At 42.1% G+C, this 22904-nt stretch overlaps 1 protein-coding gene across 4 annotated transcripts; it reads right to left on the bottom strand.

Annotated features, from left to right (window-relative positions):
* Positions 1–165: 165 nt before the first annotated feature.
* Positions 166–22891, bottom strand: ENTPD5 (ectonucleoside triphosphate diphosphohydrolase 5 (inactive)). Of its 4 annotated transcripts, XM_048308304.1 has the most exons (16): positions 22326–22706; positions 20385–20496; positions 17178–17455; positions 15882–15961; positions 14473–14616; positions 14039–14114; positions 12402–12437; positions 11492–11580; positions 8831–8910; positions 7563–7624; positions 6079–6180; positions 5110–5250; positions 4716–4772; positions 3098–3213; positions 2810–2934; positions 166–412 (listed from the first exon to the last, which is right to left on the bottom strand). In XM_048308304.1, the coding sequence occupies exons 3-15, from the start codon at positions 17392–17394 to the stop codon at positions 2848–2850; spliced, it is 1287 nt and encodes a 428-aa protein (XP_048164261.1). In that variant the 5' UTR covers positions 17395–17455; positions 20385–20496; positions 22326–22706; the 3' UTR covers positions 166–412; positions 2810–2847. The 4 variants fall into 4 exon arrangements, with proteins under 4 accessions (XP_048164261.1, XP_048164260.1, XP_048164258.1 ...); XM_048308303.1 differs by lacking the exon at positions 22326–22706 and adding an exon at positions 22809–22891 and having other exon boundaries at positions 166–2934; XM_048308301.1 differs by having other exon boundaries at positions 166–2934.
* Positions 22892–22904: the final 13 nt, after the last annotated feature.

Genomic DNA, 22904 nt, shown 5'->3' with positions numbered 1-22904 from the left:
TTTTAAAACTGTCCCTCATTCTTTCACCCTCTTCCCTGCCTTTCTCTTGGTGCTTTATTTAATAATGGTGTTTCTCGTGGAACTGGCTAGTCTTAAAGGCTCCATGGAAAAGATACAAAGCAACAATAATATCTGAGAAAGAAAACAATACCACAACATCTTGAATATTGTTAAAAATGCTTTAATTACTAAAACAGACAATTCAAGATATTCTGTCTTAGGTTCCAAACACCAGCCTTTCTCGCATTAGACACTTGCCACTCACAAAATTAAAGCACTGTCCATGGGCCAGATTTACACATATGGTTGACCAGTATCAGAAATTAACATCAGAAAGAATGAGTTCTGAACTGAAAGCCATGACTTGTGCTTCTGTAGTCACTCATATTAGGCAGTTCCTGTTAGTGGCTGGCTAAAAGACATTACAAAGGAAGAGATAAAAATCAGGATGGCAAGTAGAGCTCTTCTCTTAAAAGGCTGCTTACTCTTTACTTTAGCTAATAAATAATGTCATTGCACTAGGGTAAGTGTGAGGACTTGACTGGGTTGTCCAGATCCCCCCACCCACTTGGGTAGTTCAGATGTAAACAGCAGGGGCTCAATTCTGCAATTTCTTGCAAAACTTAACTTTTTAACAGAGTTTTTGTTTCTCCCATAACTGAAGGATCATGCCAGTAATAGCAGCAGTTTTGCTTCAGTTAATGAATTGTGCCACTGACAAATGAAGGCCCTGAGCATTCAGATTAAATTCAACTTTGGTATTGGGAAGCAGATGCTCCCCCCTAGCATTTGTAGTACCAGTCTCTGAGGAAAAGAATGCAGAAAAAACATCTTCCTCTGCATGGTACCCTTCTAGCCCCTCCTTGCTTCAGACAAAACCCAGCTCTCGAGCACTCCTCAGGGTTAGTGTGTGTTCAGGGGGGCAGATAATGCTGCTGCTGCTTCTCCCTTAGGTAGAGCATCCCACCTACCCTTCCTCTTCAAAACACAGCCTCACTGCTGACAGCTCTTAGCCTCAAGATCCAGGAGTTTGTCATAGCACTGGCTCAGACTGAAAGATGACTTTTGGATTATTAAATTAGCTCGTTCTCAGGATAATGCAGCCTGGCCAGTAACCACTGCATCCTACTTCATGTTTTTTGAGAATACAAAAGTGTTCACTGAAGACAAAATGAAATGCATTTGCAGTCACCTTGTTCTGCAGACCAAAAGCATGCCTTGCACCCTTGTGCTGTAAAACCTGAGATATGAGAAGGGGTAGCTTAATCAGCCACAGGAAAACTTGCACTGCTAACTAGAAGAAAAGGACTAATGTTCACAGGCAGATTTCTAAGTCTCCAAACTGTTTGGCAAGACCATTGAAGACATGAGTGCACTAGTTCCTCCCCTTGCTGGGAATTACCAATTATTTTCAAATCCAGTTTGCAGAGAAGGGAGTGTGAGGGTAGTCTTTGGTTTGACAGAAGCAGGAAAGGTGTTTTAGAGCAAACAGGTAACTGCAACTGCCCAACAGGAAAGTATTCATCTCAAGAGATCAGTGGATTAAAGTTTCTGTTAGTCACACGAGTAATACCTCTTTGTTGTGATGGGTAAATTCACCTGTACCTTATACATTCCTTGGGGAAGAGAGGACAGTAGCAAGCTGCCAATTACTTCATGGGGTGGAAAAAGTCTCTACAGCTGTTCTTACTTAGGGCAATGGATGGGTTTCAAATGGGAAATCACACCTTAGAGCTCACTCCAACAAAATGGGCTGTGGTGCTTGGACAGCTCGATGGCCCAGCAGGTCTCCCTGTGCTGTGCCGTGCCTGCTTCCCTTGGGATAGCACTAGACTTTTGAGTGAGCACCACCCCAAGTTTGGTGTCCTGAATCAGTTCACCCAAGAACCTGAGGAGCACCAGCAGCAGAGGGAAGAAGACCGTGGAGTGCCTTGCTGAGAGCAGAGAAACAGAACTGGCTCTCAAAGCAAAGTGAGCTGTCAGATCAGCCATTTCATCTGACTGCAATCCCCTTGTGGGTGGAATGTGACAAGCACATCTTCTGGCAGTTGAGTTTCAGTAGCTGGCACTGCTGCCTCGTTGTGCCAGCACAGCTATGTGTTATGACTACATGCTAAATGAATAAATTTATCAAGTCGTAGTTGGATGTACAGTGTAGCTGCACAGACTTGTGAAGGGCAGCAAAGCTGAAACACAGTCAGGCACACATTCTGCTTAGGAAATGACTACTGCCTAAAAACAAAAGGCTTGGTAAATTACTATGTTTTAGCCAACACCTTTCCCAAAATCATGCCCAAAGTGTACTTATAGCAGGCCTTTCTTGAAACACTGGAATATTTGTGCCATGTATTAGCTAAGCTAGCAGCTGGATTCTTGGAACACTGAGGTTGGCAGCAGCCAGAGTTGTTCACTTTTCTCTGAATGACTGTTGATGCTATTTTTATTTTTTGTATTTAACATCTCACAAGCAAACTTAAGTTATGTATGTTTAAATAGAAGGGGGTAGGGGAGTCACGTGTCTGTTGTCTGCCACCACATCCAGGAACTCTGTGCTTCTAACAAACTTGCTGGTGAAAGCTGGTTTTGAGCCCCTTGCGTATCCTCTGCTGGAGTTTAGACCTTTTGACTTTCTTAAGGCAGATTCTGGATCATTTATGGCAATCACAGTTATAAATCATACTGTGGCAACTCTCATTAGGCAAAATGCCAATCCGGGATAAAGATCAGTCGTGTATCTTTGGTCCATGTTCTGCTCTGTGACCAGTCCCAGCTGAACAACATACCCGGAGATTGCAATTTACTTTCTCACCCTTTCAGAAATGCTGAAGTCCACAGCAGCATCACAGGTCAATAGGTCATCCCCAGAGACTGCAGCAGGTAAAAAGTAGCACCCAAAGTCCAGCTTGTCTCTATGTTGTTTACTTTTTTTGTCAACTATAAAGGAAGAAAAACAAGTTGTTCCTGACAGTTCTCTAGATTTGTATGTTGCACAAATGACAGCAACCACATGTTACAAATCTGGAAAGATTCAGTAGATAATTAGCCAGAAAAATGAACTACTGCATGTTGATTGACGGATTTAACTGCTTTTGCTCACCTGTAAGACTGTGTTGTCCCTAAATCCAAAACCTTCCTTTAATAAAGCAGTGATGTAAGTGAGATCCATGCAGAGGAAAGGACTGGCTGAGTTGTACCTCTCCATGTTATCACAGACTAGAAAAGGACAAAAGAAAAAAAAGGGGATCTCAGCAAAGTAAGAGCTTTAATCCACATTGTACATTTGAACTGAACTCAAGCCAAAGCTTACTAAAACAAGCCACCCTCTTCTATTAGTGGGTATATATGACACGTGGTACATGCTACAGAGCTGTTCTACAATGTTGGAGAATAAACCATATAGTACATCCAGCTTCTCTTGACTCCGTCATAAGTACATCTCTTATTACAGTAACATAATCCACACAGCTCTTTTGAAGAACCTCTGCTCAACTGATAACTAGCAGGGTGTTGGTAGGCTACTTATTTTTCAGGAACATAACATCACTTGTTTTCCTCATCTATTCTCCATGGATGGCTCCAGCAATGGATTCCACCTTCCAGGATGGCAGTTTACTTTATTTTCTCCAACCACACATATCCAAGGAAATGGAAGAAGCCATTGCCCAACCAACCGCTCCCTTGCTGCAGCTAATCAAGGTTCCATAGTCAGGGTGACAGTGACTGGGAAATGTATTTACACTAAGCATCATTTTCTAGACCTACTGTTACTGCCCTGTTCTACCGGCAGCAAGAGCGGAGTTCACTTCCTTCTAAGAAAAGATGAGCAGCATGCTTCTACTATTGAAAGGAGGTAGAGAAGAATTAATTCAGGATCACAGAATTGATCTCCTGATGCTCCTGAAAGCTAAGTAAGTGGTTTGATAATGTTAGGTAATGTCTTAGCCATGACTTTGGAAATAAAATCTCTTTCTATCCAGGGAAAAAATAACAACCAACCCACACTCAAACTTTAGAGCCTAATCGCCCTATTCAAAATCATCCAAGTTTCCAGGGAGATTAAATTTAACTGAAAAATCATTAAAATTTAGATCTTATTTTAGAAAAAAAAGTCAGTCCTGAACTACGTAATTAAGTATCTTCTGCTGAAAAATAACGTCTACTAATTCTCACAAGAATGATCACAGTTCAGAGGTAACTTGCTTTTAGACATCAGTAGCCAGGCAAGATGGGAGCTCTTTATCCACAGGAGGTACAAAACCAGAACAAGCATTCAGGAAAAAAGACAGGGAGGTAAAGGAAAGCAGAAGAGGCCGTCTGACTTAAAAATCCTTTACTCTCTCCCTCCATTTTGTTAGAGATTAAATAAGATTTAAGGTGACAGACTTACAGAAGTCAGCGCTCTCTTAGACTCAGAGAGCTGCAGTTTGACAGAAGGAGCTCTTGATACAGCAAATTCACTTTCTTTTGTACTGACACAAACTATCTCCTTCTCCTCAACAGAGCTGTAAAGCCACCAACCCCTCACTGCTCTATCAGTATTGTCTTCTGCATCAGTTAGAGGTTTTGACTAATAAAAGCAACATGACAGGTGTAAGCAAAATAAAGATTAAATAAATTTGCTTTTCTTCCCAGTCAAACTCACATTATGTACTGCCTACACATTCATATTTCTGTTATTTCTTGTCCAAACCGGTTTCCCAAATCATGACAATTACCTTCTTTGGCTTTTCTTTCAAAATCTCTCACTTCCAAAACACCTCCTTGTTCATAATCTGAAAAAGATGTGAGAAAACGTCGTCATAGACCTGATAGCATCTGAGTTCTTTATCTCAGTTGACCCTAGAGTGCAACTCAGTGATGCTGCACTAGGAGTGAGACCTCTTTGGAACAGAAGTCAGAGCTGCAGGCGTAACTGAAGCCCTGAGCATGTTTCATGTGCTGAACTCTGAACACCAAACTGTAGTGACAGATAAATGTCATTCCCTTGAGGCATTTTGTGTATCTCCTCTTTCTCAATAACATTCCTTTCCTCTCCTCTCCATGGTTCCAGCCTCCAGGGTTCCTCTGTCTGCCTGCTGGTTGACACATAGTAGATTATCCCAAATTTACCGATTAGGTTCGTGTCAGCTGCTCGATCATAGTAATAGGAGAAAGCATAGAAGGAACTTCCACGAATCTCATCTGGTTGGTGAAGTTTCCCTTTGACAACCTTGAGTACTTCTAAGTAGCAAGGCTTGAATCCTGTTTCTCCTGTCAGGAAAAACACAGATGGGGTGAGCCAAAGAGCATATGCATGAGATGGAAGAAATAGTGGCAACAGGAGGAAAAATGAAAGAAGCAGAGATTAAAGCATCAGAAGGAGAGCTTAGATATCCCTTCTGTAATCCAACATGGCACCTGCACGCAGGCAAGGACTCTAGAACACCATCATCAAATAGAACTGGTTAGAGCAGATCACCGCTGTGTCTGAAAGAAACACCACGCAAACTACTTCCATATCAGACAAAACTCCCATTGACGTGTTCTGTAGTCAGCAGAATCTTCTACATTTGCTGCCACCTGTTAGATAAAACCTTGCTTTCCCTCCCTATCACACCGTAATTTTACCAACCCACTCCACACACACCAAATCTGCAACTCAGCTCTCATGTTCCCTGATCTGTTCAAGCCTATGATGGTAGCAGACTCACCCTCTCTATGCAGACGAACTCTTAAGAAATAGTTCCACAAGTGAGATTAACTGGTAGGCCGAAATGTTTGTACCCTAACACAGACAGAATTTGTGCACTTTGCTCAAAGCTTGAGAAAAACCTGCCTTATTTGCACAAGTAATTCTTAACATTTCCTATAAAAGGTATAACTTGTAGTAAGAGCTCACAGTCAGAGGACAGGGTACAGGTCAGCTACTCTTACAGCTTCAAATTTTAATTTGGATTTCTCAGAAGTCAACCTCTACAAGTGGGCAGGTATCCTTCGTATCCCAATCATCATCAATTAACTGGTGAAATATTTGACAAGGAAAAACTCAGATTCTGGAGATAAGATTTATTGTAAAAGAAACAAGTCTCCTCAATTTACCTTCTTTGTTGCCACCATACCGGTATTTCACTCCCCCAAAGTGCCACTCTGCCTCCAACTGCCTCGGCAAACAAGAACTGTGGAACATTTGTCCATCCACAACTGGAATGAGAGCAGAGAAGAGTCAGAACGCACAGAATTTAACACAGATATTGATCAATATGCAGAACCAGAAAAGGCTGAAAGATCTTTAATAAAAAGTCTTTAAGAAAAAGTACAAAAATCTGAACTGATGGATGTGGCACTAACTGATTACGAATTAAGGACCTGTCTCAAGTCTGGAAAAGCTGTGTCCGTTTTGTCCTGCAAACAGCAGAGCAGCTGGCCTTGTCATTTCTTAATGAGATAAATGATACAAGGATATCTGGATAATGGTTCTTCCCCCCCAGAAGACAAGAAATTAGGTAATAAACACACAGATACACGAATCCTAATGACAGCAGATAACCTAAACAGCAACTGAGCAATGAAGACGAACTCCTAAGGCGGAGATCAATGGCCACTACAGGATCCACGGAATGTACCTTTGAAGGGTTTGACCAGAAATACTGTAACTGAGAACATGATTATTGCCGCACACAGGTCTCACATAAAAAGCAAACTTCTAACAGAATGCTTGAGGCAGACTGTGGGACAGCAAAATTTACCATGTGATGGTTAGGGAAAGGCTCAAAGGCTGGGAAAGGGGGGAATCAAGGGATCAGTGAAGTGCAAGTATGGCAAACCAGAGGGGACTATAAAAGAAGACAAGCACAAGTACGCAGGCAGCTGGTCAGCGTGCTTTTCTGTGTGAGCCTCGTGACCAATCACTGCAGTCTGTCCTATCTTCTTCTTAATCACTATTCCCAACTATTTTTGATTTGAGTACACTCCAGTAATTATCACAAGTCCAGCTAGCTGTCAAGTAAGAATCCAGAAGGTGGAAAGACCCCATGTTCTGGCCAGACTAGACAAAAGGCCCAAGCTCTGGGTGAGAGACTGGAAAGACTCAGGAATGTGAGTATGCACTCAGGTTAGTGAGCGAGAGCATGTGATGTGCTTGTGGGCTTCCATCTAGACTAGGTGGTGCACACAACAGCTCTGGGGAACACCACAGGCCAGGCAGATCCCAGAGGGGCCTACGAAGAGGGTTCAGCCTAAGCAGCAACCCTCAGGAAAAGGATCTATTCATGCTGTTTTATGTTTCTGTGGATGCTTGTAAAGCTGTGTTTGTGGCTGGCCATGGTGTTTGTATGTTCCCACATGTGCATTTCTGGAATTTGCACTCAGGTGTCACTGCTGGCTGAACTTAAAAATAGGGAAAAGCAGCTGTCTCACAAGACAACTCCTTAACAAGTGGTAGCTATTTTCAGACAAATATATACCATCAGAAACATAGAAAAGTACAAGATACAGAAGTGAAGACACACAGGAAATGGCCTGCTGACACAAAGAAGTCTAAGCATCTCTTCAAAAATCTTGAATGTTTTATCATATGAACATACCTTCCATATTCAAAGCTCCAAGAGTTGCCAGTCTTGCAGCTTTTAGTCCAAACCCCAAATAGCTGTGAACATCAAAGACAGACATTATAGTCTTAATTCCTGCACATCTGGTATGCTTTACCCATACCCCTCTTCCTAAGTCCTGGAACACCCAAACCAAATTTCCTTCCTCTGTTTCCCACAAGGCTCCCCTCTCTAAAACAGAGTTCCCTTTGCCAGAACAACCCGAAGGGCCAAAACAGTGACACAAACCCAAGAAATACAAGGGGTTGTAAAATAGGTAAATCTAAAACTGCAGAAAGTGGTTAGAACTGATGTGGTATTTATGCAAGATGATCATGAAAAGCAAAAATGCACCACCAAGGTGCATTTACAAGGGAGAAAGAAGGTATGTGCTGAGTGCATAAGGAATAGGGCAGCCACTCTTATGTAACACACACAAGACTATGTGCTCTTAGGGCAGAGTGCAGAACCTCCCACTAAAAGGGAACTGTGGCTTTATGTGAAATTCACCTGTTTGACTCCACAAGTAACTGCTACATTCATTATAAGCTAGAATGTGAACAATGTTATGGGAATGTCATCACACATTGTAGCAACACAGATTAAAATCCTGTTGACCCTTTCATTCCCACCTCTGGCCACTTACCACTTTTGTCATGTAATTTTAAATGTCTGCAAAATATTCAGAGTTAAACTAACCTCCAGCTCTCTCTCAATTTTTAGGAGATGATTTTTCAATCCCAATTATTTTAGGTGATCTAATAGACTGTATGGATGACTACAGCACTCATTGTATCAGCAAATGTAAGGACTAGGAGAGGATGACTATTAGACCAGCTCTGCTGTCAAGTAAACAGATTCTATAACTGACTGAGATGGTAATGTTCACTCCACTAAGGAAAAAGTCTCAGGCAAGTCCTCCTTCCAAATCTCTGATCATGCTTAGTTCTGACTACTGGCACAACATCTACCTTTCTGCTTGTTTCAGAATATTTGGCTTGAATCCAGTAATAAGAATTCTTCTCCTTAAATATGGACTCATAATGCTTTCTCTTCGTTTGACAGACTGCCTAATATTCCATTGTAGTGACATTAACCATAAATCTGGAATGTTTCCAGCCAACTAATGCCATGTTCCACTTCTACTGTTACATGCAGGTAAGTAGTAAAAATGTCATGATCTGTGCTGCTGGTACCAGGATGTTAGCTCAGGGGCTGCAAAAAAAGACTTTCCCCAGCAGAAATAGTAATCTTTTTCTCCTCACCTGTGGGTGTAGAGCTTGTAGGTGCTATTAAACATTTCAAATGAGGTAAGAAAATCCCCAGGGGTTTCCTTCAGAGTTTCCTAAAAGTTAAGAAAAAAATATTTTAGTTTATATTATGCAATAAAGAATCACCAATTTTAATGTAATATCACAGATATACCCATAGAGTTTACTGCACACTCATCTGATCTGCTTTGAAAACAAAGAACAGTTTTTCAATGGTGCCACTGCTGTAACATCTGCAGCTTTTAACACTGATTTATTTATATGCATCTTTGTGTTACTTCAATGTATAACAGGGAAGCACAACAGATCAGGATGAAAACATTTCCTAATTCAGGCAACCTGAATTTTTCTAGAGTACTTACATGCTACTCTACATGTACAGAGTCCCCAAAAAAATCAGCTGCACTAGAAGTGCTATGAACTTTTGCAAGTCACACTAGGCACCTAAACTGAGGTACTCAGAAGAATTAAAAATACAAAGTATAAGGCCCCATTTTCACCATGTCAAATGTCTTGCCAGTACTCAAGGAAACACTGTGACCACTCACTCCCAGTCTTAGGGCTGCTTCACCTAAATTAGCCTCTTGTCTCACCACCTCGAGTTTTCTCCCTCTCACAGTCTTCCTTCTGTGCACACCTCCATCCCACTGGTACCCTGACCTATCTTCTTGACAGACTAACTCGCACTCTTGTAAGGCTGAACCACTTTAGCGACCATTTACTGTTTCTTCATGTCCAGTCCCCAAACTCTGAATCCCAGTTTCTGTCGCTCCTCATGGCCTCATTCTCCCATCCCTTCTTGGCTCTGTGCACTTCCATCAGACACTGTTATTCTGGGCCAAGCAGCAGAATCTCCGAAAGAATTGAAGCTGCACAGTCCTGTAGTTACCATTCAAGTAAGGAGATCCAGATCTGGGTTATTTTTTCTAGAGTCCAAGCCAGAAGCCTGCTCAAAGCTGAAAGGAATGTGGCAGTACTCAGTTTGAGCTTCTCCTGACCAAATACATATCAAAATTTGTTTTGGGTCTCAAACTGATTATCACTGAAATGACAGTCACATCCTTGGCCTCATACACACAGACTCTGCCATATTTTGAGTTCTGTTTCTAAACCTTACATCACAAAAACTTTTTAAAAGGAGAGATCCTAAAAAAAATTTAGTTTGGGGAAAACAATTGTCTTTTTTCATGCCCTACTTTCACAAAAAGGAGGCAGACACCAGACAGACAATTTCATAATTATTATGATTATTTTTCAGTTGCTTTTAACTTTGCCAATAATGCCATGAAACTAAAATCAGCTCCATGCAGTTATCATTATATGTTCTCTACTTGCTTGTAATTCATATTTAATTAATGAATCTCTTACTATTACAGTATTTTCTTCAAAACTAATACAAGAGCAAACATGTGTCTGCCTCAGACTGCAGGAAGGAAAAATCCCCACTGCAAATCAAAGGGAGGCATACCCGCCAATTCTGTCAGATGGGAAAAACTCCCAAAAACATGCTGAGCTTATTTATTTGAACTTGACAACACAGGGGAGAAGCAGACATAGTACACAAGCAGGCAACATGAACTTTGACTCCACACTGCCCTACAAATTCACACCATTAGTCCTGGTCAGCAGCAAACACTCAAGGCTTTTTACTGCAAGGCTCGAAGGGGAAATTTTAATCCTAAATTGCAGCTCAGCCTATTACACAGTTCTATTTATTCTCCGAAACCCTGACATGCAACACCCTTTCCTGTTGGTCCAGTGCCCACTTCAGCAGGTGTTATCAACACAAAACAGAGGACAAACCCAGCGTATACTTGACGTTTTGCTGAACAGGATAAGGTTGTATGTCATGTTTCAACATAACACACGACTGCAGAATTAAAATATCCTGATGTGAAAGCCATGTGTTTCGTGGTCACCAAACATCCTTTGAGAAGCTCAAGTTCTATGAACAAAAAATGTTAAAGAAATTATTCCTTCAGAAAGAGCAACATGAAGGTCCAGAATGCTATAGTGCCTTTCCATTACTCATGTAATTTTCTCATGCAAACTGCAGACTTGGGTCCCAGTTCAAACCGTTTCTAAAGAGCTATAGAACTACTAAAAAATCCAGCAGAGATGTCTGAGGAACAGAGAGGGGAGTTCTCAGAAGGAATGAGAAGAAATTGATAAGAAAACAGAGAACTGACTGCGCTACTATTAAAGACATTTACCCCATACAACACTCCCGCCCTCCAAAACTTAGTGAAGATCTGTTATCAGACTGGAATGGGGAAGAAAAATAAAAGATAGAACAGCCCCTACATTTCTTCTAATATTCAAGAATACTGCCTAGAAATGTTCTACATTTGTTGAATACACAGTCATATCAATATTAATAAGGCTTTCCCAGCCTGAGTCTAGAAAACAAAAGCTGTGTCGTTTTGGTTTTACTCATTTGTTTTCTTTTTATTTCCTCGTTTTTCAGGCTCCTTTGTTTGCAAGTGCCTATCAGCCAACACTGATCTCAAAGGGAACAGAAATACAGATGTTCTGTAAACCACAGATGTTCTGCTTGTGCCACTGATGACAAAGCGATATGACAGGATGCAGCCGTGCTCAGGTCTCTCCACCAGCCTTGCAGTCCCAACCCACGCACTTTTAACCACTCCTCACCTCAAACCGCGGCAGGAATGTGATTTGGGTTGAGGCTCCTCCCAAGTCCAGAGTCCCAACAGTTTGCTGGTTCTGGCCAGACAGCTGCCCTGCAAACAATACCATGCTCAGAACAGCCCCAAGTTCACAAATGCTAAAATGCAGACACTGTGTGGATGTTCAGGCAGCCACCAGGTAATCACAGTATCACAGCAATACAGGAGCTGCCCTCTAAAGAAAAAACCTCAGAGAGAGCAGATAGGCAAACAGAAGGTATTATGGAAAGATTCATAGACTTTCTTCCTTGATTCCAATCTCTCTTCCAAAGAGACAAAAGCAGATAAATCTCTAGGTATCAAGCAAAAGATGAAAGTAAGAGACAAAGTATTTCCTGCAGAAGGCTCTCAGGGAGAGTACACAAATTTTGTAACCATCATACAGCTGTTAAAAAGCAGTGGGGGAGGAAGTGCAGTAAGCGCCAAATCATCCAGAGCAGCTTTTTTGCTTGGTCACGTATCTCCCAGAGCGCTGATTTTCTTATCACTAGATTGCATTCCCAGAAGCTCTTAGGGCCCGTAGTGCTAAGGCACCATGCCCTGCAACACCATTGTAGTGGCACAGCTCACACTGGGATGAAGAACACTGCAAGCCCTTGTTTCCCACACATCAGCAGTACCACTCTCCAATACGTTAGAGAAACCAGCTTGCCAGTGCCTCCCAGCCCTGTGTAAATTCTGGCACCTTAGTGGTTCAGATGTCTCCTTCTTACTACAGACTCTGGAACACAGTCTGCCCAAGACAATCCACTGCTTTAGCACTGGTCACAGAGTGGGGAGGAAAAGCATGGCCAAGGCAGAGGAACTTAGGGTGATCACCTCCACAGAAGAGACTCGAGTTCAAGCTTAGAGAGTAGTTACACAGAATTAACTACCTGTCAAAAAGTTCACAGTGATCCAGGCTAAAATTCCTGCGAAGAATGAAAAAAACAAAAAAAAAGTCACCACTGAATACTCCCATAATCTCCTGCCCACTGTTACCAGCCCTCCACATGTTATTTATTTACCTGGAAGTCATTACAAACTTAATCTAACCACCCCAGACTTCAGAGACTATTTCAAACTCATAATTAAATTTTATTATGCATTAGTCATTCACACAAGCCTCATGAGTTGGAATAGGTAGGACTTAGTAATATCCATGCAACTCCAGCATGCACAAATCATATCTATTATCCAAGCAACATACAAAGAAGTAATAAGATGACACAATGCACAAGCTTCCTTGGGCCCATTTTTGCAGTCCAGCATTTCAATTCCTAATCTGAAAACTGCATTCACACCACTCTGTGTTTTAATCTTGAGGTTTCTATAATTACACTATAGACAGAGCAGCAACCAGTAAAATGCAAACAGTTCCTTTGACTCCAGTGGCTTGCTTGACACTGGCATGATTCTCACCCAAACACCGGCAAACATATGACAGTAGAAGAGGTAGGGATTTTAAATAAACTTGGCAAGCTACCCTGTGCTCTACTATGCCTCATTGGTCCTGCCCCCTGTCAATACAACAGTTCTCCTGACTGTACAATTCACCCATTAATCCTAGTGACAAACTACACACTGCACCATACTTATCAAATACTTGAAGACTTTATGATACTTCTCCTTTTCTCTCGGCCCACGTGGACAGATTTTGGTCTTTAATCTTCCTCAATTTATTAGTTGTTTAAGCACTGTGATAATTCTTCTTGGTTTCCTTCAACACTTTCCAAATGGGCAATTTATCTGCCATAAGGAAGTGTTCTGAACTGAACATAACATGACAGGATGGCTCTTTTCATCAGGCATCCACACAGATGATTATTACTTGCCTATTCTCCAAGGCAGTATGTCTGGATATGTAGCCAGAATGTTAGAGTGTTTTTTTCTGCACTGCAAAATCATTGTTCATTCCAAACCTACAACATATTTTACCTTTTCTTGTATCTTACAGTACTTCCTTGCTACTTTACTAGCTGTATTTTTCCCAAGAGAGTATTTTAAAAATTATAATTTACTTATCTATTTTTGATACTTGCCAATTATCCTTCATTGTCCTCTAATAGTCACAATCCTTCCAATTTTAGATTGAAAATTGATGAGCTAATCATAACAGGTTATTTTTAATTCTGATATTGCAGAACTTACAAGGCACTTTCCATAAGCTTCCCAGCTTGCTATATATTGTCATGTAGCCTTTCAGAGGCTACACAATCTTTTTAGCACTATTTCCCAAGAGCAGGCTTCAGCTGGTCAGCCTGCATCAGCCTGAATACTTATTGTTGAGACAAGGTTTTGTTCCAAAGCATGCAAAATCTCTTTGTGTATCTGTGTTTGTAGCCTAACAGCTGACCAAGTAACAAACACCACCTTGGAAGGGCAGGATTGCATTGTTTCAAACAGGGCAAGAAACCTTTTATTTTTTTCCCCTTAGTTTAGGGACCATTTCTCTTTCCCTCTCATGTTCCTAAGATACCTCTCTTTTTCCCGTTTCTCTTTGCTTTTACCTTTTACTTCTCCTAAAACATACCTTCATGAGATCCGTCCATGATGCCAACACTGTCCTCTGGAACAAGAAATGGTGATTCCTCAAAGACTTCTTTCACCTGAGGGAAGAAATAGTGTTTAGATTTCTTGGTCTTCAAAGTCTTGTTCTGCTCTGAGGTGCTCTGAGGGTGACAAAGTTTTGTTTTACACAGCAGTAGAAAATAAGACAAGTGTGTGTAGAGACTAGGAAAGAAAGAAAAAAAGTTTTGTAGGTCTCTCTCCATGCCTTCCACCACAGCAAGACAGAGGATTTCAGGAACAGACAAGACATTCTGTGAGTTTCATGCTATCATGGGATTACAGTCTCTTTTCATAGATGACATTCTCTTAGCTAAACAAAATAGAGAACTGAATGACAAAAAAGAAAGATGAAACAGGGAGAACAATACAAGTGCATCCACAACAACTTAGTACTACCTCTGAAAGCAGAGCCTGAGCTTTCTCCTCTGACAGCAAGCGAAGTCCAGCCGTGGCTTTTAACACTACTGGGGTCTTCTTCCAGAGATGAGGTGGCACTGCATCTATGGCCATGTCCAGCAATTTTTTGACAGTTTCAGCACCCTGAAAGGAAAAATTCATTTTTCTTACACTTTCCTCCTACAGGCCATCAGAGAATAGGCCTCTCAGTTTCTCCTCAAAACTTGTGAAAACAGTATTCAATAGCAGAAGATACCCACACCCAAGATAAGTACAAAAACCATGCTAGACATCTCGTTAGAACATTAAAGAGAATGTCTGCATTGGAAGGAAAGGTTTATTCATAAATTTTAGGGAAGATAAGTACCATTGTTTGCAGAAGGTATTTTTTGGAAAGGATGGAGGGAGGTGAGGGAACCAATTACCTGACAAACCTAAATATCTTGCAGTATGATGAAACTAAATGGTGCAATTACTGACTGAGGCTACCAAGGCAAAGGGAAGTACCTGTAGATTTCCCTAAATGCAACATAAGAATTCCAACTGTGTCCATATCAAATATTGTAATTAAAATGCCAGCTGTGCAATGGTTACCACACAAGGTACAGACATCACTGCTGGCTCTCAATTATTTTCACTGCTCTAACAATTACAGTTTGGCACTAGCAATAAACATTCTCCTGTGAAATGCCTAGAAATTTCTTTTGGGGTGAGTTCTCCTCTCCTATCCAACAAATAATGTTTACTGAAATCATAGGTGATCTTATTAAAATTTTTTAAAAATCAAAAATCCATTCACTCTTCCATAAAGTGTCACACTCAAATTCCTGTAGTATGGAATCCAACTGAGCAAAATGCGAAACCTGAAACCCCCATTATGTTACCCCCCCCCCCCCCAACTTCAAGGCTGCTAAAGCACACAAGATAGCGTATCTAATCTATCATTTCTCTGGCACCTCCTTTAGTTTGTGAAAGAGCTTCCTGTCAGTGCAGGGTGGCTGGATAATGGCAGCTTACTTCAGAACTGAGAAAATTATTTGTAAATGAGACAGAGTATGCATTTACTCATATTTGGGGTAGCTGTAGGGGAAATAAACATTGATGCTGCTGGAGACAAAAATCACTTTGTCTTTGAAATTCTCAAAGGCGTATAGTCTAGTTATATAAACATTTAAGCAATTAATTAAGTCACTGTTCCACTGACGAAATATGTAGAACACCAAGCTCCTATTTCGCTGTGTAAAATTAACTCACAAAAGTAGAGGAACAGGTTTAGAGACACAGTGGTAGAACTTTTACATTTCTTCTTGACTTTTTGCGATGGCAACCAATAATACTTGAACTGCTTGGTGGAATCTAAGTGATATTAACAGCAAGACCAACTCCCAGGGAATGAAGGATAGTATTACCTTTTCAGGCTGATCAGCATATGCAGACAGACCTGGCTTCACAGACTCAAAGATTTCCCCTTCCAACTCTGGAAGGTTTTCTGCACAAACAAAACATTACATGATACAGTCAACAACTCAAATCTTTTTCTTTAAAAGAAAGGCTGCCCTCAACTCCTGTAAAGTGACTATCCTTGATTCCCCTTGCAAACAAGATTATTCCCCTCCTAAAATAAGTCTTGCTCCTTCACTTCAGGAACATATTTAGCAGAACGTTGCCCTTGTATCCACTAAGTTCACAAACAATTTACGAATAACATGTTGTTATAATTAAAATTATCTTCATTTAGCATTTGTGACCTATAGTAAGTTACAACAATGCAACATAACTGTTGCCTATTCTTAATAAAAATTCTTTCCCTTTCTGTCCCCAAGCTAATTGTGAAATATTAGTGCAGATTAAGACACACAATCAACTCCCAATTATCCTTAGGTGATTCATCCAACTCACAAAGACAGAAAAGACTTGACTGTGCTCAAGTACTTGGCTGAGAAGCCAAACAAGTTTGACCACTGCTCCCAGAGCAGCCTGGGTGTAGAAGCTATCCCTGAGTATCAGGTATTACAAGCCAGGCTGAGTCCAACAGAACTGGACCTTGTACCAGTCCTTCCAAACAATGGATGAAGTCATGCAAAGACACATCAGTACTATGTGACACATAAGTCCAAGCAACCAGCCTTTAACCTTTGCAAACCTGCTGGCTCACTGTACCCAAGCTAATTCATCCCCCTGAATCCTGTCGCATGTGCAGCCAAAACCGGGCACCTCTGCACCATGTGAGCAGCAGATACACTGGAGTGTGGTGCATCTGAACACAGCTCTCCTGGAAATGGCTCAGACCTTCAGTACTTAATAACGCTCTAATTTACTGATTTTAGTTTGCTACAACATGTGACAAACATATGCAGAATTCAAGTATCTCTTGTGAAAATTTAAGCTAACATGCAACCTGACAAAAATAGCATAAGTATCTTTTCATCTCAGTGAGATATTCCTTTTAAACAGTTGCAGAGATGAAAATGTTTGAAAATTCAGAACTCTCCAGTATACCCAGAATTGTATCTCAGACTCAAAAGACCTACAGAAAAGATATTTACACAGCAAAACACCAAGACAAATGGACAATAAACACCTGCAGGAGGACCATTTGAAAGACAAACTGTAGAAATCTTCAGCTCCCCTCAAATGCTGAGCTGGCAAAAAACAAAACTGTTTTGAGAAGTTGAAACCTAAGTCAATGTACATGGGGGTCTTACCTGGGCTCTTCTGCACAAAGGTGTAAATATGAATACGGGTTCCAGTGCTTCCTGCATCAAACATGATGCCATAAAAAGTATTTGCTTTGGCATTTATAGGGCACACATTAGGTGGAAAGAAATCCTGAAACCACATTACCCTGTTTGAATGTGAAAGAACAAAAGGCAAAGAGGAAAATGCCAATGCTATAAGGATGGGAAGTCTAGAAGATGCCATCTTGCCAGGACCCTTTGAGGCTGTCAAGCATGTATCAGCAATCACAGAGCTGCAGAAGGTCCTGAAGAGAGAAAAAAAAAGCAGGAATGGAAATTACCAAGAGCTCTCTCCTTTAAAACTCTGTCAAAAAAAGAAAATAAATAAATAATTCTGTACACATATATTCTCCCTTTAGGTGCTTTTCAACACTCCAACCAAAAAGAGTTGTTTTATTGCACTTAGTGCTACAACTACATCTAACTGATTTGTTCTTTCAGAGTAAAGGTTTCTCCATTTCCCAAGCACAGAAGAGACAAAGTGGTTTGCTTTCCAGTATTTCTAGTTTTGACTTTTAGACTATTTCCTTCTCTTATCTGTCCTGCAGATTTTCAACACTCAGAGTCCCCAGAACCTCCCAAAAGCCCAAATATTATCTGAAAAGAAGCATCGCCAGAGGGGAACTCTGGGCAGAACCACTTTACTCTAACATTTACACACTTGAGATGCTGTGGCAGAACACAAGTGTTATTCAGAGTCACAAACAAAGAGAATTTCATCTCAGGCTAAGAACAGCTGCTGGGAGAGATTAGCACACAGAGAGAATGAAGGCATATCCTTCCAGCACCATCTCCATCTCCGAGAAAAGCTTGTGCTGCTCAAGAGGGGCTGAACTGAAGTGCACCTGGGCTCTGCCTCTCAGTATTTTTTCATATTTTATTTTTATGTATTTTTGGTTTGGTTTTTATTTTTAGAATTACAAACAACAACAACAAAAAAACCTGCTAGCAAAACCCACACATCCTCACAAACCTAAAGCAGTTGCCCTGAACACTCAGGTTGCTTACACAGCTTCTAACACTTTCCCAGGCCAAAGGCCCAAAGCTGTGTTACACAGTATTGGACATCAAGATACAACTGCATCTCCCCTTTAAGACCCATCTCTTTGCATGTATTTTTTCCTAAGAAATGCTAATAAAAGACGTGGGGACAAAAATTATGGGGTGCCCAGGCAAAAAGGAGGAGAAAATATAGGCATCTTTAACAGCAGAAAAGAGCATGTGGCCAGATGTCCCACCATACGCAGTATTGCCTGCACCAACCTACACACAGAACACTCAGCATACAGAAGGTGCAAACAGCTCTTTATCACTTTCCAGACACATGGTAACACATCCCTCCACCCACAGCACTGAATGTTCTACTTTATATGGCTGTTCATCAGCTCTGCCCAAGACCCTCACCCACAGCTTGCTCTTACATTTGACTGTCTTTTAGCAATCTGCCCAGCTCCACCATGTTCATTCTCTTGAAATATTTACTTCCTGTCTCTATCCTACATTTATTCATTCCTAAACCCTCTCCTTTCTATGTGAGCCTGCTACAGCCTCTATTTCCACACACCTTTCTCCCACACCCAAAGAGCTCACTTATACTCCACTACCTTTTATCCCAGATTCAGCCCTTGTAAGACACTTACTATTTCCATCCTTCACCTTTGTCCCTAGTGAGATTAACTTTTACCCATTCTCAGCAAAAAATGTCACATTCCTTGGGCATCTAACTCACTCCAGCATTCTGCTATGTCTAGGCCCAACAAAGTGCACAGCCCACTGCAGATGGGTAACCTCACCTGTCTGCTGTGACCTTTATTTTTATCCTCCTGTTCCACACAAATGCAGAGAGATGCAGGCAGAAAGAAACACAGACTCCTGATCCTCTCTGCTTTAGAAGCACACTCTTGAAAAGAACTGACCACAATTCCACTGGCAGACAACAGCCCTGGCCACTGTCTGTGACAGATCAACTCCAATTGCAGTAATTTCTAAAGTATCCACATTTTATGTTGAAAGGAGTAAATACCTGGTTCTGTAACAAAGCCCTCTCCTGAAGAGAGTTGATGAGAAGTGCCCAGCAGTTTGGCAGTTTTGTAGCTATGGATTTGTACTAAGATGCAGCTGGCATTACCCAGGTTTGCTTCATCACAGCAAGGAGGGCTACTGAAAATCCAAACAGCTGCACTGTTTTTACAGAACATAAGGAGGAAGGGGGGAGGGGGGGCATTAGTGAGAGCCACCTTCCAGCAGGTTCGAAGAGGTGTTCTTATTCTCACGCAATGTAAGGATTTTGTTTGATGAACTATCACAAATACAACCCAAGCACCTGCCTTAAGAACAAACTCCAGAGTCCTATTACAAACAGCACATGTGACACTTATGTAAGCCTCAGAATCTCAGATGATCCGAAAATATCTGAGCAACTGCCATCATTAACTCATACTTTTCTTGCCAGACCTACAAGAACCTTTGCCTCCCATGAAACTCCCTCACAAAGTTTCTCTTCTCTATCCTTTTCAGATATCCACCACTATTTCACACTTTCTGTTTTTTACATTTCCCCTGACTTTTTTTCTTTCCACTTTTATACTTCTAAGGACAAATAAAACCCCAACGAAACAATAAACTCACAACCAATCACCTTGGAATTTTATTTTTCTTCTCCCTCGTTAAGAACGAAAAAAGCACACTGAACCTCTTCAATGAATGGTGAAGTCCATTCAATCAAGTACACTAGCAAAACAATGTCCACAAGAAGAATGAAAATAGATGAGAGCAAGAAATCAGAGACAAGTGAGAGAAATCAGCAGAGCATAACAGAAATGGCAATAGAAAAAGAATTTGGAAAGACAGAAGCAAAAAGAAAAAAAAGTACGGAAAAAAATTTAGGGTAGAGATAGACAAGAGATAAGTTACTGAGAAGGAAAAACATTTTCAAAACACTTCCTCTCAAACAATTTAAAAGTCCTAGCTGGTATCAGAATACAAGAGGGTGGAGAAAATGAACAACAAACAGAAAAGAGAAAGCAGGTAATTGTAACTCGAGCACAAGCTCATTAATGCAATCAAGCAGTTCAGCAAGGTAAAACTTACAGATCCCCATCAGTAGGCTCAGTTACTGTCTTTCAAAATGAGCAGCAATAATCAGCATTGATTATGAACATGGTAGGCACACACCTGAAGCAGGATGGAAGCAACAGCTGTTCCACTCCAGAGGTTCCTAATGAAAACCACCTTCAGAGCACCACGGCAAGAGACACTGTCTGCACTTCTTCACCTTTGCTGTCAGCTAAAAGGAGTGGACTATGTATCAGGCAAGTTATAAGGTCATGAAGGCACACCGAACATCAATTGAGTTGCTTTATTCAAATTTGAGCTTATCATTGCTCAATACAAGCAGTGAAACATGCTCATACAACCACGCAGGATGAATTTCACGAAGTTGAAAGTTAACTGAGTTCAAGTTAGTAAAACATTTACACAAATGCTACAGGTGACCTCAACATCCCTGAGGCCTGAGCCAGCTAAACAGGACAGAACACTCATTTCCCAACACAGAGGAACACATGCAGATGTCATCTGTATACAGCAGATTTTATGTACTAAATGAAAAAGCTGCACTACCTCCAATATAAAAATTTGGGAGCTACACAAACCCTATGACCCAAAAGTACTGGGATGTTGCATAGAGACTTCCAAGACTGAAAGCATGAATAGGAAGAAAAAAAACCCCAACACACCACAACCAAACTCTCCTTAAACAACAGAAGTAAAACAATACCATAATAACAATTAACCTTAAGACAGCAAAACACAACCTTACTTGGAGTTCACCATACACAGAAACACTGGTATCTCTGTTTTCAAGACAAGAAATATTCAATACTTGACTATTTCTGACAAAATAACATGCAAAACACTAACCACACAACAGAAGCATCTCCCTGTAAAAGGGAATGTGGTCTGAGGGGAGGGAAAAGCAGTTTACCTAAGATACACAAGAATTTCCATTCTGTTTCCTAACATAATATTGGGAAATATTTGGGGATACACAAAAATATTCAAAACTAATTATAAATAGTAATGATACATAAAGAGATAAGCAAATATTTTAGGAAACAAGCAAAATTACATAATTACATAAATTAATATTGTTCTTCCATGCTGAAGCACACCAAAAATCATTCAGAATGGAAAGTCCCCTGTGCTAAAAGAGTAACAAAATCTATTTTCCAGATGAGCAGCTCTTGTGGTCACAAGATCCATCTCCCAGATGAGAGCTTTAACACTTAACACTCATGGCTAAGTAAGTACTTTTCAACCTTTCTTTTTTTTCCAGAAAAAAAAAAAGTTATTACACTTTTTCTGGACTTATTTTTATCTATTGAAAAAAATAGCTTTCTTGGATTGTTGTGACAAAAATTTAAGCTTCTTAAAAGTACACTGTTTAGAGGACACAATAGAAGGAATAACTGAATTCAATGGCAGAATTTCCCAGTATTTACATAAAAATAATGGCACAGTATTCTTTGCGCACATACATTTTCAGTAAAATTCTGACTCTAGAGCTTTAAACCGCAGGGACAAAAAGTAGAACCAACTCACAAACATGCGTTATCAGAAGTTTTAATCTTTCTTCCCCCGTACTGAGGCTCCAAATACACACTATTTATTTATTCACATTTCTGGCCAAGTGGGTTTTCAATTCTACTCTTTAATTAGACCAAGGCATCTTTTCCAGGAGACGGCTGCACTTCCTTCCTGCGGTGCGGGCACCCCTTCAGAGCCGCGAAGGCGCACACCTGGGGGGGATCTAACGGCACCTTTTCCTGGGACAACTGGTATTCCTGGAAAACCGACCTTGGGTGCGCACAGCTTTGGGGCGCTGAGGGCTTTGCTTCCATGCCAGGATGGGACGGCTCCGGTGCTGACTCCCGCAGCCGCTCCCCGGGAATGCCCTGGAGACGGCGCCTCAGGGCCCCGCTCGACCCCGCCGCCGCTGGGGCTGTCGGCTCTGTCCCTGCCGCACATCCCGGCGCCAGCGCGTCCTGCCTTGCTCCATTTCCCACAGCTGCGAGCTAAACCCTCGCCCTGAACGCGCCTAAAAACCTTCCCTACCTTCCTTTCCTCTCCCCCGGCAAAAGCCTCCGGTCCTCCCTGTGCCCCGCCGGCGGCGGGGAGCGCGGCCCGGGACTCCGCGGCTCTTCCCGGAGTCGGCACCGGTGGCGCTCGGCAGGAACACCCGCAGAAACGCCCGTCCCTCCTCACCGGCCGGCCCGCGCTGTCACTTGACCGGGACGGAGCGTCCTCCCGCCCGCTCCCAGGAGTAACGGAGACGCCGGCGCAGCTTTCGCGTGTCTCCCGCCGCCTGCCCGGCCTCGCACCCAGCGGAGCGCCCTCCCGGGGCGCCGGGAGCGAGGACGGCTCGGGGGGGCTCACCCAGCCCGGGAGCGGCGGGACGGCGGCCGCCCCGCGCGCGCTCCCGATCCCGGCGCCGTTGGCACCGGGCGGGGGGGGGGAGCGGCGGGCGCGCGGTGTCCATGGCAGCGCGCGGACGCTGCCGCGCCCCTCCCCCCGCCCCCGCCGGCTGCGCGCGCTCACCGGCCGCTCGCGGCGCCGCATCCCGCCGGCCTCGCGTGCCGCGTCACAGCTCGCCCACGTGACGCGCCGCCCGTCGCGGGAGTTGCGCGTGGCGGG

The sequence above is a fragment of the Corvus hawaiiensis genome, chromosome 6 (genome assembly GCF_020740725.1).
Source record: "Corvus hawaiiensis isolate bCorHaw1 chromosome 6, bCorHaw1.pri.cur, whole genome shotgun sequence".
In the NCBI taxonomy this organism is placed as follows: Eukaryota; Metazoa; Chordata; class Aves; order Passeriformes; family Corvidae; genus Corvus; species Corvus hawaiiensis.
The sequence above is the reverse complement of the archived record's forward strand: the minus strand, read 5'-3'. Positions and strand labels throughout refer to the sequence as shown.

Coding starts and splice junctions, on each gene's coding strand:
- ENTPD5 (XM_048308303.1), bottom strand. CDS start 17,394: ATGGCATCTTCTAGACTTCCCATCCTTATAGCATTGGCATTTTCCTCT. Junction 12,438..14,038: donor CATGGACGGATCTCATGAAG/GTATGTTTTAGG, acceptor CATTCTTCGCAG/GAATTTTAGCCTGGATCACT. Junction 7,625..8,830: donor TACAAGCTCTACACCCACAG/GTGAGGAGAAAA, acceptor TGATGTTCACAG/CTATTTGGGGTTTGGACTAA.